Below are 14,116 nucleotides of genomic sequence, written 5' to 3'. Positions count from 1 at the left end.
CCATGCAAAATAATAATAATATTAAACAAATCATACCTACTTATAATAATGTGCAATGCAATCAAGATGAAAAGCATCAAAATATCAAGTCACACTTAACAATGCATTGAGATATTTCTCGTAAACACTCTTGTTTTTCCTTGAAAACTACATCTCTTTCAAATTGTTTCATTTTAAATTTATTAATCATAGTTTAAAGTTTTCGTCATGCTTTCAACTCAGTTTTCAAAAATATTTTTTTTTTTTTTTTAGAAATCACTAAAATCCTAAGCTAAAATCGCAGAAAAAAAATCACTTTGACAAGCTTTGACACATCAACAACTCAGGTTTTAATGACAGATAACTGTCAAGTGCTGCCAAATAAATTTTCGAAATAAAAAGCCAGTTTCATCTTTCGAACCAGACGTGACTAGTATAGACACAAGATTTATTTATTGATTTAAATTTAATAAATGAAACGATACCAATTTAAATTTCGCATTGTTTATGTATGATGTGCGCATGCCTTAATGCTCTAAGGCGCATGCGCAGGTTTCAATTATTTTATAACTAGTGGTCCGCCCCGTTTTCGCCCGTGGTACATATTTAGTATCCTATATCCTTCTCCTGGCTCTAAACTACCTCCCTGCCAATTTTCAGCTAAATCGGTTCAGCCGTTCTTGAGTTATAAGTGGAGTAACTAACACGACTTTCTTTTATTTAATATATAGATTTTAATAACTTAAATAATTTAACAATTTCAATGATGGGCCTCTACGGACCTAACGGTAAAGAATACGATTTTGATAAAATTCGCCAATTTTGCTATGGATTAAAATTCGCCAATTTTGCTATGGATGAAATTAAAAAAAAATTATTAAAAAAAAACTAAAGGGGACCTAACGAAAAAATTGTGGGACCTTATAGGACCTAACGGAGACCTATCGATTAAGGTCATTTTTGACCCAAAATTCTATGGATGGTGTGCTAAAGTTGCATTTTTTTATACCTAAAATTTAAAAAATTATTTAAAAAAAACTAAAGGGGACCTAACGAAAAAATTGTGGGACCTTAAAGGACCTAACGGGGACCTAACGATCAAGGTCATTTTCGACCCAAAATTCCATAGATGGGGTGCTAAGTTTGCACTGGTGTTAAAATTATTTAATGTCAAAAGAATCATTACAATACTGTGATAATTATTTCATTATTTGTAATGTCAAGTAATGTATTCATGTAGTTTTTTTTTGTCGCTATTTATTACGTATATAATTTATGCATATTTTCATTTTATTTAAACAATCGTGATGGATCTCTAAAATATAAAACTGGCCAGTCGTGGTAAGAAGCCAAAGCAAAAGCCCAAAATCGACGTGACTGGAAAAAGTTTACTCAGACCCTTTGCTCCCCGCGGAGTTATGGAACAATAATGATCAAGATGGATCTCAGAACTTTTAGTGATGCATTTTTCTAAAAAAAAATATTATTCCAATATAAATATATAATATATTATATTCTAGTATAACATTGATCTTGAATATAAACATTAATTATTAAAAATATTTGAATGCTATCCATATTGATGAAAATTACTGTATAATATTGCCTTGTAAAAAAAATTAAATAATATTATATGTATTTGTCTAAAAAGATCATTAAGTAATGGATGGAGTACGCTGGCAAATGTTCTAACTAAACTTTCTGCTGATTTTGGTTCGGGGAGGATAACTCACACTATGAAACACAATCACACATTCACAAAAATAATTATGTTATAATATGTGCGATGGAAGATAAGGTACTAAGTAAATAAATAAAACGCGTTATTTGACACCAATTTATTAGCAGATTTAAGACATAATAAGAATATTTTTTATATTAAATGAACTGAAAATGTAAATGGCAACTCTTATGACCTGTCCAAAATACTGTCAAGTGTCAAAGTCAAATGTGGTCAATAATTGTGTATATAAGTTTATAAAGTGTTTACGTGATTTCGCGGTAAAGATTAAAGTTTTAAAAACTTTAGACTACAGTCTTAAGTTTTAAACTTGATGCAGCTTTGTAAATTGAACAATCTCTAATATTAAATGGGTTAATATCCCTCTATATTAATAATTAATATAATAGTTTTAATATATAAATGAGCACGTTCAAACCGCAAGTATAGTAAGTTTGCGGTTAAAAAGTATTATCTGAGCAGGTAAAAAGACGTTAATTGTTGTCTAAAAAGATTCGTGTGCAATTTAAAGTAGCCATTTACATTTACATCATAAATCGGAGTCACATTCACGAAATACACAGATTACCTACAATGTCAATGAAAACAGATTCTACAATATACATTTGTGTCTCTTATCTATTACAATTAAATTTGTGTCATCATAAAAACAATGTAGGTACTTAATCACTAAAATTCCGTAAAATTAACAAATAATAACTCTTTTCTGTCAAAAACAACCAACTTAAATTAATTTCAAGACAAAACAATGTGGGTATAGTAAATATTCAACGAATTAGCTTTGTACTAATGTTAAAATCATTTAAAATTCAACAAATAATACCTACAACAAATAAAATTACCAACTGTCCTAAAATTACGTAAAACAATCCCTTCTAATCATCACTTCTCTATTATATGTGTTCCGTAGTGAGCATTTTATGCTTGGTTTATGTAGGTATATTTTGTGAATACTGATTTATTATTAAAAAGTACTTACCTTTATTTTTTAGAATGTGTTATTAACTGTGTTTTAGATTTCTTAAAATATTCTGTATTTATAATTTTCAATTTAAGAACTAAAATAATTTCGTTATCATTTTTCAAAAAAAAAAAAAAAAAATGAGTGATTTAATTCACACAGATATGTATGTTAAAACATGAATATTAAACTTATCTCACACATATATCACTATAAATCACAACTCACATTTGATATTATCATCGCTTCTTGGCCCCGCATCTTAAAAAATATACATAATTTAATAAGTAAGTAAACAAAACATTAAAAAACTAGAAGACATATACTTATTTATTAGAAAATAGCACTACATTATAGTATTTGTAATACCAATTAGTATATCAATAATATTCTTCTACAAGGGATAAGCAATACATTTTTATTCTTCCCACAATTTATATGATATTTATGATAATAATTTATGACTATTATATTACAAAAGTTAGAGCCAATTTCACATACTTGCTGATAAAGATAGTTCATACACAGATAGAATATGACAAGAAATTGTGTAACTGGCTATTAGTATAGCATAAATATATAAAATCTGACCTACACTATTTATGAATTAGATGAAGAAACAATTAACAAATTGGGAATGTATTCCATATCATAACAACATTTACACTCGAGGTACGAAGTCCTTAATTAATGACAATGTGAATTAATTTAATTAAGTACTCTCTACTTTATAACATTAAAAAGCTGCATTACTTTAAAAATGGCATGTTTCTCAAACAACTTATAGGAGGTTTTAAATCTAGGGCCCTCCATTAAAAAGTAAATTATTTATCATTTGGACATGGTAATTACTAATTAAGCAGTGAAGTATTTGTTATAATAAAATCTTTATGAAATCCTTGGCATATACACCATTTTATCTTAAATGTATATTATAAATATTAAAATTACCAGTGAATTATTTTATATTAAAACAGTATTTAATTTGATTCTGATAAAATACTAGACACGATAGAATTGTGAACTTACATAAATAATACTATCACTTTAATACTGCTTTTTCATTTATAATGTCCATTTACCTGTTTCCCAAATTAATGTTGCAAATAACACCGTTGAATAATTTATAATCTATAAAATAAAAATATCTTTGGCACCTACACTTTGGCTCTTATTTTTAGAGCTAAAAATATATATTTTTTTTAAATAAGTACATATTTAAATTAAATAATTTTGCAACATTACATAAATTGTGTAAAAGAAAAAACATTTTACCATTACACCGTCTAGTAATTATAAATATTAATTACTTATAATTTTCCACTACATTTCCAAACATATTTGAATATTTAGAATTAATCCTAGAATCATGAATATAGAATTAAGATTACAACATTCCGACACCAAAATCTCTTACATTAAACACTTAAATATTAAAAAGCTAAGTACATTAACAAGTACAAATAAACATTACCCTCCTTCGATCAGTTGGGTAAAAATATAATCATATTATCGAGTTTGAGCAAAACTAGGCTTTCCAGAATTAGATATCATTTCGGTACTAATTATTATCAACTACAATAATAAATAGGTAATTAATAGGATATATCTTAATTAGCTTGAAGCTTTCACAAAAATGACAAATCCAGAAAATTGCGAATCGGCAATCAAAGCACTACTTTATCTACGTGAATATATTCTACTCCATTAAGATGGCACAAAGACTTCACAGTAAATGTTTATTGGGTTCTAGCAGTGAAATGTATTCCAGTGCTTTAGAAATTCCAGTGCTCTAGAAATTCCAGTGTTCCAGAATTTCCAGCGTTCCAGAAATTCCAGTGCTCAGGAAATTCCAGTACTCCAGAATTTCCGAATGCTCTAGAAATTCCAGCACTCCAGAAGTTCCAGCAATCCAAGAATTCCAAGTGTTCCAGGCTCTTCCACCTGCTTATATCGTCTCGGACTTGGTGACTGGACTGGATGCACTGGAATCACTGCAGAGAGCCGTCCACTATGGCAATGGAGCCTCTTCGTAGAAATCGGGCTCGTCATCCTGCTCAATGTCCTTCTGTGCTCCGTCCAACTGGAATATTTGAGATCATTTTGTAATGATGTATTAAATTCTTTTATTTAATTTAAATCTTAAAACTTTTGTATAGTGAAATTCACGAAAATACTACTGCACCGATTACAATGAAATTTAGCACACATATAAATGGTAACTTGGATTAATTCATTCAAAACAACACTATCTAGTTTATCAATTAATCTATCATTACTAGATTCGTGCTCTATCTCTCAAAGATAGAACAGAAACATATTATTCTAAATTATCGTGATAAAAATTTAAAAATATTTTGGAAAAACATCTTCGAACAGTTCGAAAATGAAAAATTATGAAAATTTTTGTCTATAATCGATAGGTCTGTACGTATAAGTCGTATCTCGTGATCTTTTTTTTATACCGCTATTTAATATATGTCCTCATAGAACAGCGTTTACCTGGTCAGCTACAGTAATATACATACCTACTTATTATAATAATAAGCTTAATTATTAACTAACTCAAACAACAAAATAATATTTACCGCACGCAGTTGCAGCGGTGTAAACACATAAACCATGGACATCCTCAAGGGCACCATCATCACCAAGAAGAAGGGCAAGGCCAGCGAGAAACGAGACGACTTCACAGCGTACAGAATACAAATGCCGGCGATTTGGATCACGGTGTACAGGTGCATCTTTAGAGTTGGTACCTTGAATGAGAATAATATAATTAGACTAGATGTAAAAAAAATACATACGGTAGAATTGAGAACCTCCTCCATTTCAAAAAGAGAAACAGCGAGCATTAGCAAAATCAACTTCTACCTATATTTGGTAGAAGTATTCTACCGATTTCATTTTTTCATGAAAATGTCCCAAGATATCCAACACTAACTTTTAAAGTTATAAAATCATGTTATGTTTATTGTCCCAAAATTGATAGTATTCAAAATAACGGACACTGCTAGAAATAAACTAAGAAAATTTTAGACGAATAACATAATACAGAAGACAGGGAAGGTACAGTCATAAATTACGACAAATTTCTTAAAAAAATCTATTTAAAAATCACTTACCCGTCGAACATACGGTATTTGCGGATGGTGTTTCACCGGCTTCAGCAGCAAGATGCACCTATCCCAGAACTGTATTCCTCCCAGAGCTGATATACCCATATACAGGAACACGCCGAAGAGAACCGCCATTGGGACCATACGGAGCCAGCTAGAGGCCAACACGGATACACCCACGAGTATGGCCACGAGGAGACCGGTTAGACGTTGTTCTGGAAGCGAAAGAAATATTTTAAGTTTATGACAATGATGGATAGAAAAGATCGAACAATTTCTTAAACATTTTTTGAATGGATCTAGTCGATATTCAACTCAGTCGAAAGAAAAAATGCCATGTTTTCTCTTTATAACCTTACTTGAAATTGAGATAAATCTCGGTAAAACTAAAAATACCTACTCTATTTTCTAAGTCATCCAAATCCCACTCACAATCTAAGAGTTTGTTTAAACGCCCTAACCTCAGAAACTATACTGTTCCGATTTGCAAAATTCTTTAGGTATAGCTATAGATATAAGATAGCCCATTTATTGAGGAAGGCTATACAGGGTGTAATCGTTAAGTGTGCACAAGCGATTATTCCGTAACTATTGCAGATACCAAAAAACTTTAAACTGATATCGAAAGTACTTAACCTAATGAGTAAAATGGCCATAATAAATTTTTAAAAATAAAACGAGAAATATCCAAAAATGTTAAATTAAACGCTCCCATACATTTAATTTCCCATACATTTTGTATTCATAGCAGATTTTCGAAGTGATGTCCTCGTTGTGCAATACAATAAGGAGCTCTATTTACAGTTTCTAAATGAACTTCCCTTCAAATTTGCGAAGTAATTAAAGCAGAAAACCAAAAAAAGAAAGAAAAAGCTAAAATCTTTCATATTAAATGTACTAAGTTGATACAAAAGTAATGATAATTGGGTATTTCCTGTGCACATAAAAATATAAAACAAATGTTTTTTGCTTGCTCATGTATTCACTAAGTAATCACAAAAAAATCATATCAAAAGGCCACGTTTCCAATTATTTACATTAATTTGAATGTAAACCGTGCGTGCCAGAAAGTTTCCCAACGAAAAGAAGAAACAACGATTCGACATTTAGAGGGTAAATTTCTAAATTTTTAATGATATCAGGATAATTTTTTGTCACGTTTTGTGATCATGGACGTTACCCGAGTTCACCATGTTTATGCTGAAACTAAAAAACAATCAATGTCCTGGATGCGAGCTTACAAAGTGACGATGAAGAAATTCAAAGTGAAAATCAGTAGGTTAGATTAAAGCGGTAGTTTTTTGGGACGCTGAAAAAATAATTATGGTGGAATATTTTAAAAAGGTAGCCACTTTATTGAGATCTTACTAAACAGACCAAATTAAAAGATTGCGGTAGGTTAGTAAGGAAAAGAGACATGGCAAACTGCGGACCTGAACGCTGTTTCACCAAGACAACGCACCAGATCACAAAGCGTCAGTATCGCAGCTGCCATTCAAAAATCGGCATTCCAAATGCTTGAACACCTACCCTATTTTTTAGATCTAGCTCCTATTTACTTTTATCTCTTTCCTCGGCATAAGAAACACTTTCTTAGCAATAAATTATTTTAAGACGACAGCGAAGTGATGGCCGTGTGGAGGGGTTTTTGTGGATGAAGTCAAAGTTTTTTTTTTTTAAGTTTAGGAAAAAAAATATTGAAGTATATTTTCTAGTTAGAAGACTTATCTAGAGAACTACATAATTATTATAACTGTAATGAACTTGTTTAATATTGATTATCATTACTTTTGGATCAACCCATGTACATGGGATATTCGTATCTCATACTAAATGTATGGGAGGGTTTCAAGTTAATTTTTTAGATATTTCTCGTTTTATTTTTAAAAATTTATTATGGCCATTTTACTCATTAGGTTAAATACTTTCGATATCAGTTTAAAGTTTTTTGATATCTGTAATAGTTACGGAATAATCGCCTGTGCACACTTAACGATTACACCCTGTATATTATTACGCTAAGACCAACAGGAGCGGAGCCATGCGGGTGAAACCACGAAGCGCAGCTAGTACTTAATAAATTGTGTTTTAAACTCGTTATAAAACAGGTGTTAAACCCGTCAAAACTCACCCTTAACCTCCACAATATGGGGTTTATCACCCGGCGCGTGTGTAGTGGACATCACAGTGAGCGCAGACACGTGACTCACAGACCGCACAGTGGCCACACACTGCCAGGGAGCGCCGAACATTCCGCACACAGCGTTCACTAGCGACATCACCACTATGTCCATGTGGAACCCACTGCCCTTTTTCAGACGACGTTCTGGCTTGTCGATGATCAGCCTGGAGAGAAATTGGTATAAAAGGCATTGTGAATTGACGCTTTTTGCTCTCAAATCGAGTTGGATTTCACTCTTTTTTTATTATCAGAAACAAAACAGACTTACGTGTACAGTTAACGTGTACAGTTGTGAAAAAAAAAAACTGAGATTTATAGTAATGTTCGTTAAATCGAGCTGTTGAATTTCCATCCTCAAATCGAGCTGAGGCTGGATTTTCAGAGTCAATTTTAAGTTTAATATTGTGTTGATACAAATAGACTGTAAAGCATTGCGCATACGCAGGTTACATCTGTGTAGTCAAAAGTTGCTACAAAAATGTAACTCGCATGTGTTTTTTTACAGAGATATAATATGAATTGACAGATATTTACATAGTTATAAGTTATAACATTTTTAAATAAATATTTTTAAATAAATGGGGATAAAATCACAGTTTTATAAAACATTGCTGAGCCATTCAAAATCGCTGTGCAAGAACGTTCGCTGAGCATTTCAAACCTAACCATGAGTACTCATGTCAATCGGTAAAGGGTTCTTACTCAGCAATATGTGTCTCCATGAAGACAATGATGTAGACCATGAGCGCTGGTAAAGCCATGGCGAATGCTGCCCACACGGGGATGGTCTCTAAGCCAGGGTTGAGGGGAACCAGCCAAGAGCGATCTGCTGTTGGGCTCAGACCATCAGGGACCTTGAGCTTCTCAGTCCAAACTGGCACGAAGGCGGATACTCCCACCATGAATACGATGGCGATGGGTACACCGAAGTCGCCGAGGGCACGGCGAGCCTGGAACGTAATTGATAATTATTTAAAAAAAAAACCTTTGTGTTTATATGAATATGAATAATGAATTTGTATGAAATAACAGATTTGAAAGTATGACTATAGGATATCGTTAATCATTACAATGATCAATGTTTCAGTAGTAGATATAGGTAGTTAAATTTTCTATCCGCCTCTTATTTTTTTTTTTTAATAATATTCGATCCTTTATTTTACTCATAACAATAACACCAAATACGACTATACAACGACCATAAAACGAACCGAATATATAAAATATAACCGAAAATCGAAATATAACCGAATATGTTAACTATATACCTTAGTTACAAATTTATCTACACATTTTTCTACATTGACTTACTGAAGAAAAACAAGATACTCACGCTGCGTCCCAAGAACTTCCCGTTACGGAAGATACGGAGGTAGTACGCGATGATGAAGGTGCTTAACGTTAGCATGGTGCAGAACAACGCTGTGTTTGGTTGTGGTGGCATAACGCCTGGTATTGGTGGTACGGTAGTGACGTTGCTCGTCATGTTGCCTGTAATTTGTTTTTTATTTTTTATATATTTTATAAAGGTAAATTTTCTTGTAAAGCTTATACCAGAAGTGAAAAATTCTGGAAAGGAACAGTTTTGGTAATAGAAGTCGTTATGGAGCTTGAAATTTTTTATTACAGGAGTAAAAATATCTGGGAAGTTAATAGTTTTTGGAAGTGAGGCTTTTTTCGAGTCAAGTAAGTGCTGTTGATCTTTAGAAACTTGTTAAAAGTGTACCACATTTTGATCTAAAGATTTGAATTTGATTAATTTTAGTTTGAAATGTATTTACTACAAATCATCAACTTCGCTCGTAAATGCAAATCTATACGTACAAAATTTTATTACCTCAATATTATAACGTTTAACACGTAACCAATGAAGAAACAATAAAATAACACGATTCAAATAAAACATCATCTCACCTGTACCAGTTCCATTCAAAATCGGCAGTCCAGTGGTGATATTTTCGTGCTTATGGCAATAGTCGTAGCCGAGCGGATGCATCCGGTACAAGTTGATCAGATTCGTGATCGGCTCCGAGATGAAAATCAGCGAAATGAGGAACGCGAATATATCCTCCGTGAACCTGTTGGTGTGTTATAGTATAAATCTCTATATATAAAAATGAATCCCTATTTCCCTTGGTCACGGCATCACGCGTCGGTCCACCCGACCGATTTCAATAATTCTTTTTTTTATAATATTCCTTGAAGCATAGGATAGTTCATAAATAAAGAAAACAAACACGTACCACGGGCTAAGCCAGGGTGGAACGCTAGTTAGTTAAAAGTTTAATTAACTAGCTAAGTAAGAAATTGGAACTTAGAAGTACAAGTTATGTTGTCGTTTATTTGTACTAGATGGCGCTGTTACAAAAGAGCTGCTCTAAAAGTTTATAAAGTAGTGAAAGAATCATCAAAACATACCTATTACATTTTAGCGAAACTAATTTGTTAGAAACTGGGTTTTTTAGTGACTCTTTATTTAATACATTTTGTTTTCTCTCAAAATAAACATTGATATTGTCCAGCAATATCAGTGCTAGATGGCGCTACTGATAGCAAAATTGTTTTAAAAGTAATGTAATAATGGGTATAAGGAAAATATTGCTATGCTGATTCTTTTTTATTACTTTTGCGGATATTTTTATGAAGAAGGTATTTATATCACTAATTTCGAGGAACCAGTTCACCTTGTTTTGATCGTTAATTATTTGCAAGAAATCGGTTTTACAGTGATAATATAACATCATACAGTTTTAAACTTTAATGTAAATAAACATTTCTTACAATGTAAAACGTTTAGGGCCACTTTCTCCCTTCACTGATTGTTTAACAAAATATAATAATAGATTACGAACGTTGCTCATAGTTGACATTAAGCGTGTTTAAGCTTTTCTGAATCGCGCTAAAACTCGTCCTTAAATAATATCTAATAATAATTAGTCACAAGTCACAACCCTCAGCGGCTAGAAGGCAAAAGCTGACTGGTTCCGAAGAAGCAGTGGTCCAGTAGCGCTAGTTATCATTATTGGCTGACCAGCCACAAACAAGGGTGAAATAGATAACACCAACGCTTGTGAGTAGGTACTTACCTATTTTTTTTTTAAATATCAACTTACCGGCTAATCTTCTTAACCGCCACGCTGCCTTCCAACGACGCAACAAGCAGAGCGATCACGATCATCCACAGTCCACAATACATCCTTGCGGCCAGGAAGTCAAACCCGTATGAATGACAGAAGCTAGCGAGAGATTCGTCAAGAAGCAGTAAGGGTCCAGTAGCGCCAGTTATCATCATTGGCTGTCCAGCTACAAGGGCGAAGAATACGCCACCGACACTCGTGAATACCTAAGGTAGTGAGCATTTATATGAGAAATTGTTCATACATTGAACAATTTCTCATAGGTAGGTATAGTCAGAAATTGCAATTTGGCAAAAATTACATTTGCATTCTCCAACCGTTTTATTTCCATTATTTTGTGTCAAATAATGAGAATTTGAATATTTAAGTTGAAAAAGATGACATTTTTTTCAGGAGTAACATATTGCTGAATAAATGCATCAGAATTACATTTTTGGAGAAAGCATTGGTAACATAAAGTAAGCTTATAATAATCTTGAGTTATAAAGAAAATCGAAAAAACTATATATAATATATATTATATAATATATATTTAGTTAAAGATATATAAGAGGCTTGATCCCACAGACAAAATGCATGTGCAGTTTTGTGGGACTTAGACTTAAGTTATTTTTAATATTTTGTTATAATAATTTCAATAAAATAAAAATAACAGAATTTTGGCAGTGTAAACAGCTGGTGATAATATCGATCAATCTTAAGTGTCAAAGAGAAAACTATCCATATCATAGTACCCAAAACATTGAATCTGTTAAACCGTTTTTAAAATTTGTTTTGGTTGATAAACTAAGGATACTTCTGCTTTTTAACCGACTTCAAAAAAAAGGAGGAGGTTATCAATTCGGCCGGTATATTTTTTTTTTTTTATGTATGTACACCGATTACTCCGAGGTTTCTGAACCGATTTACGTGATTCTTTTTTTGTTCGATGCGGGATGGTGTCGAATTGGTCCAATAAAATTTTTATTCGGATAGGCCCAGTAGTTTTTATTATATGAGCATTTTTGTCTGTAGGTATTTGTAAATTTTGCAAGTTTGAAGTCGGTTGTTTTTAACGCAGTTATCACTTGTTTACACTTTATATAATGGTCATTTTTGAAAGCTGCTTTGGACTTCCATAGAAGGCATTTTGCTAAAAATGTTATGTTTCGGTTATCAATTTATAGAAACTACTGTTTCTTTATTTAACACCTTATCTATCAAACAATTTTGTTGGTTCATTTCGACTCACCTAGTTGGCATTTTTGAAAAAAAAATAAGCTTTTAAATCTGTTTAGATAAGCGGGTACTGATGAGTGCGATCTATGTCTTTTTATTTAAAAAGAAGTAGGTTATCGATCTTTCATTTAGATTAAATCTAAAAACGTTATCCATTTATCATAATTAAAACACAGAATAACAGATTTATAACTACGATACATATTATGTAGCTATAATTATGAAAAGAAGGAAATGTGTTTGATAGCTGATCATAAAGTATTATTATCAATTATTGATATCTTCCAATTCGTATCAAGCGAAAACAGTATAAGTCAGCATTTTCCACACACTATCTTAACTAGGGTATCGATAAAGTTAACATTATGTAATTGATATTATATTATTTTATACGTTTCACGTACCAATGTTTCGGAAATTCCAATTGTCCTGTAAGTCTTTTCAGCGAGTAATCCTCCAAAAGTGATGGCCGATGATAAAGCAGCGAAATACATGAAAATTGTCGCCGCAGCACATTGTCCGTTCAGAGCGTCCCGGAAATCCGATAGATAGTGAGGATATCGTCTCTTCATGTCTCTGATTACACCTAGAGGATAATAATACATTTTAATAAACATTGAAAATGGACGACGTGCGGTGCAGTGCATCAGGCAGTGTTTTTCTAACAAATCATTTAAAAACTTACCTCCAAATAGACGGCCAGTTTTTGAAAGTGGATCGTCTGGTTCTTTATCCGGTGGGCCACCGCTTTCAGCGACCAACAGCGCTTTCTTCTCATCCATAATGGGTGTCGCATCTTTAGTCGCTGCACGTTTTCGCTCCAGGGCATCGCGTTTGCGGCGACGAATCATCTCGCTTTTGGCGCGCAATTCCTCAAAGGGCAGTAACGCTTGTCTTTCCCAATCTCCTGGAGGTAGCACTATTGAGTCGTCCAAGAATTCGTTAATGGCTGAAAGCAGTTCTCGACGATCGTCAGCCTTGTACGCGATCGAGTGGAACGATGGGTTCGACATGAGCGTGGAAATGGAGCGACCCACTTCATGGTAATCGAGATCTGCTGTTGTGGGTCCCAGGAGGATGAACATGAAGCGCACTGGAATTGGCACCTCTGTGATTGAGGGCATTTGAATGCCTTGTGCGAGTCGGACGAAGGCTATGGTGGGTTGGTCCAGGAAACCCACAGCACCGACGAGGACGGTTGTGGCTTCAGCGCCATCTGGTATTCTTTTCATGATGGAGTCATTGTGTGTGCGTCGCACATCTTCCTGTGAGCCCACTGTACCGGTGGCGAGGTACTCCACTTCGCGGGCATCAAGCCCGGCGGCTGAGGACTTCTTCCGCGCATCTGTTCTGTCTGACGGTATCTGAGCGGAGCTCTGACGCCGTTTCTGATCGGCAAGATTCTGGAAACGGTTTATAATACATAAGTTACTAGCGAATACGGTGTGTTGCCAAACAAAGCTACTGTAGAACAACGTTCAGTGGTTGCATTGATTGTCGTTTTTCAAACTAACTCTAAAAACAAATCGTATAATAACACCAACTCTAAAACAATGAAACTATTTATAATGACGTCAAAAGCAAACACATCCAATACATTGGCGTTTGTACCGATCATTCCACATGATCTTCATATACTTTTCATCGTGAATCTTATTAGACACTAAAAATCGTATGCATTCAAAATAACATCTTATTGAAATAATCTCGAAGCGACTACATGATTGATGTTAGGTCATTCATTTCACACGGGATCGTATTTTCGACTCGTCATAAAGA

The 14,116-nt window shown here is 33.3% G+C and overlaps 1 protein-coding gene across 4 annotated transcripts in view; it reads right to left on the bottom strand.

Annotated features, from left to right (window-relative positions):
* Window positions 1-1,802: 1,802 nt before the first annotated feature.
* LOC123705546 (anion exchange protein 2) overlaps window positions 1,803-14,116 on the bottom strand; it is a 108,724-nt gene continuing 96,410 nt past the window's right edge. For all 4 annotated transcript variants that reach the window (XM_045654376.1, XM_045654377.1, XM_045654378.1 and 1 more), the window contains 10 exons: window positions 13,023-13,740; window positions 12,742-12,923; window positions 11,096-11,325; window positions 9,897-10,060; window positions 9,316-9,473; window positions 8,685-8,932; window positions 7,932-8,146; window positions 5,807-6,015; window positions 5,270-5,440; window positions 1,803-4,764 (listed from right to left, as the gene is read on the bottom strand). In XM_045654376.1, the coding sequence (XP_045510332.1) occupies window positions 4,693-4,764; window positions 5,270-5,440; window positions 5,807-6,015; window positions 7,932-8,146; window positions 8,685-8,932; window positions 9,316-9,473; window positions 9,897-10,060; window positions 11,096-11,325; window positions 12,742-12,923; window positions 13,023-13,740 (2,367 nt within the window). In that variant the 3' untranslated portion in view covers window positions 1,803-4,692. The remainder of the gene's footprint in view (window positions 4,765-5,269; window positions 5,441-5,806; window positions 6,016-7,931; window positions 8,147-8,684; window positions 8,933-9,315; window positions 9,474-9,896; window positions 10,061-11,095; window positions 11,326-12,741; window positions 12,924-13,022; window positions 13,741-14,116) is intronic.

This window comes from Colias croceus, chromosome Z (genome assembly GCF_905220415.1).
Source record: "Colias croceus chromosome Z, ilColCroc2.1".
NCBI classification, from domain to species: Eukaryota; Metazoa; Arthropoda; class Insecta; order Lepidoptera; family Pieridae; genus Colias; species Colias croceus.
Note: the sequence above shows the minus strand (reverse complement) of the source record. Positions and strands in the feature narration are given on the sequence as shown.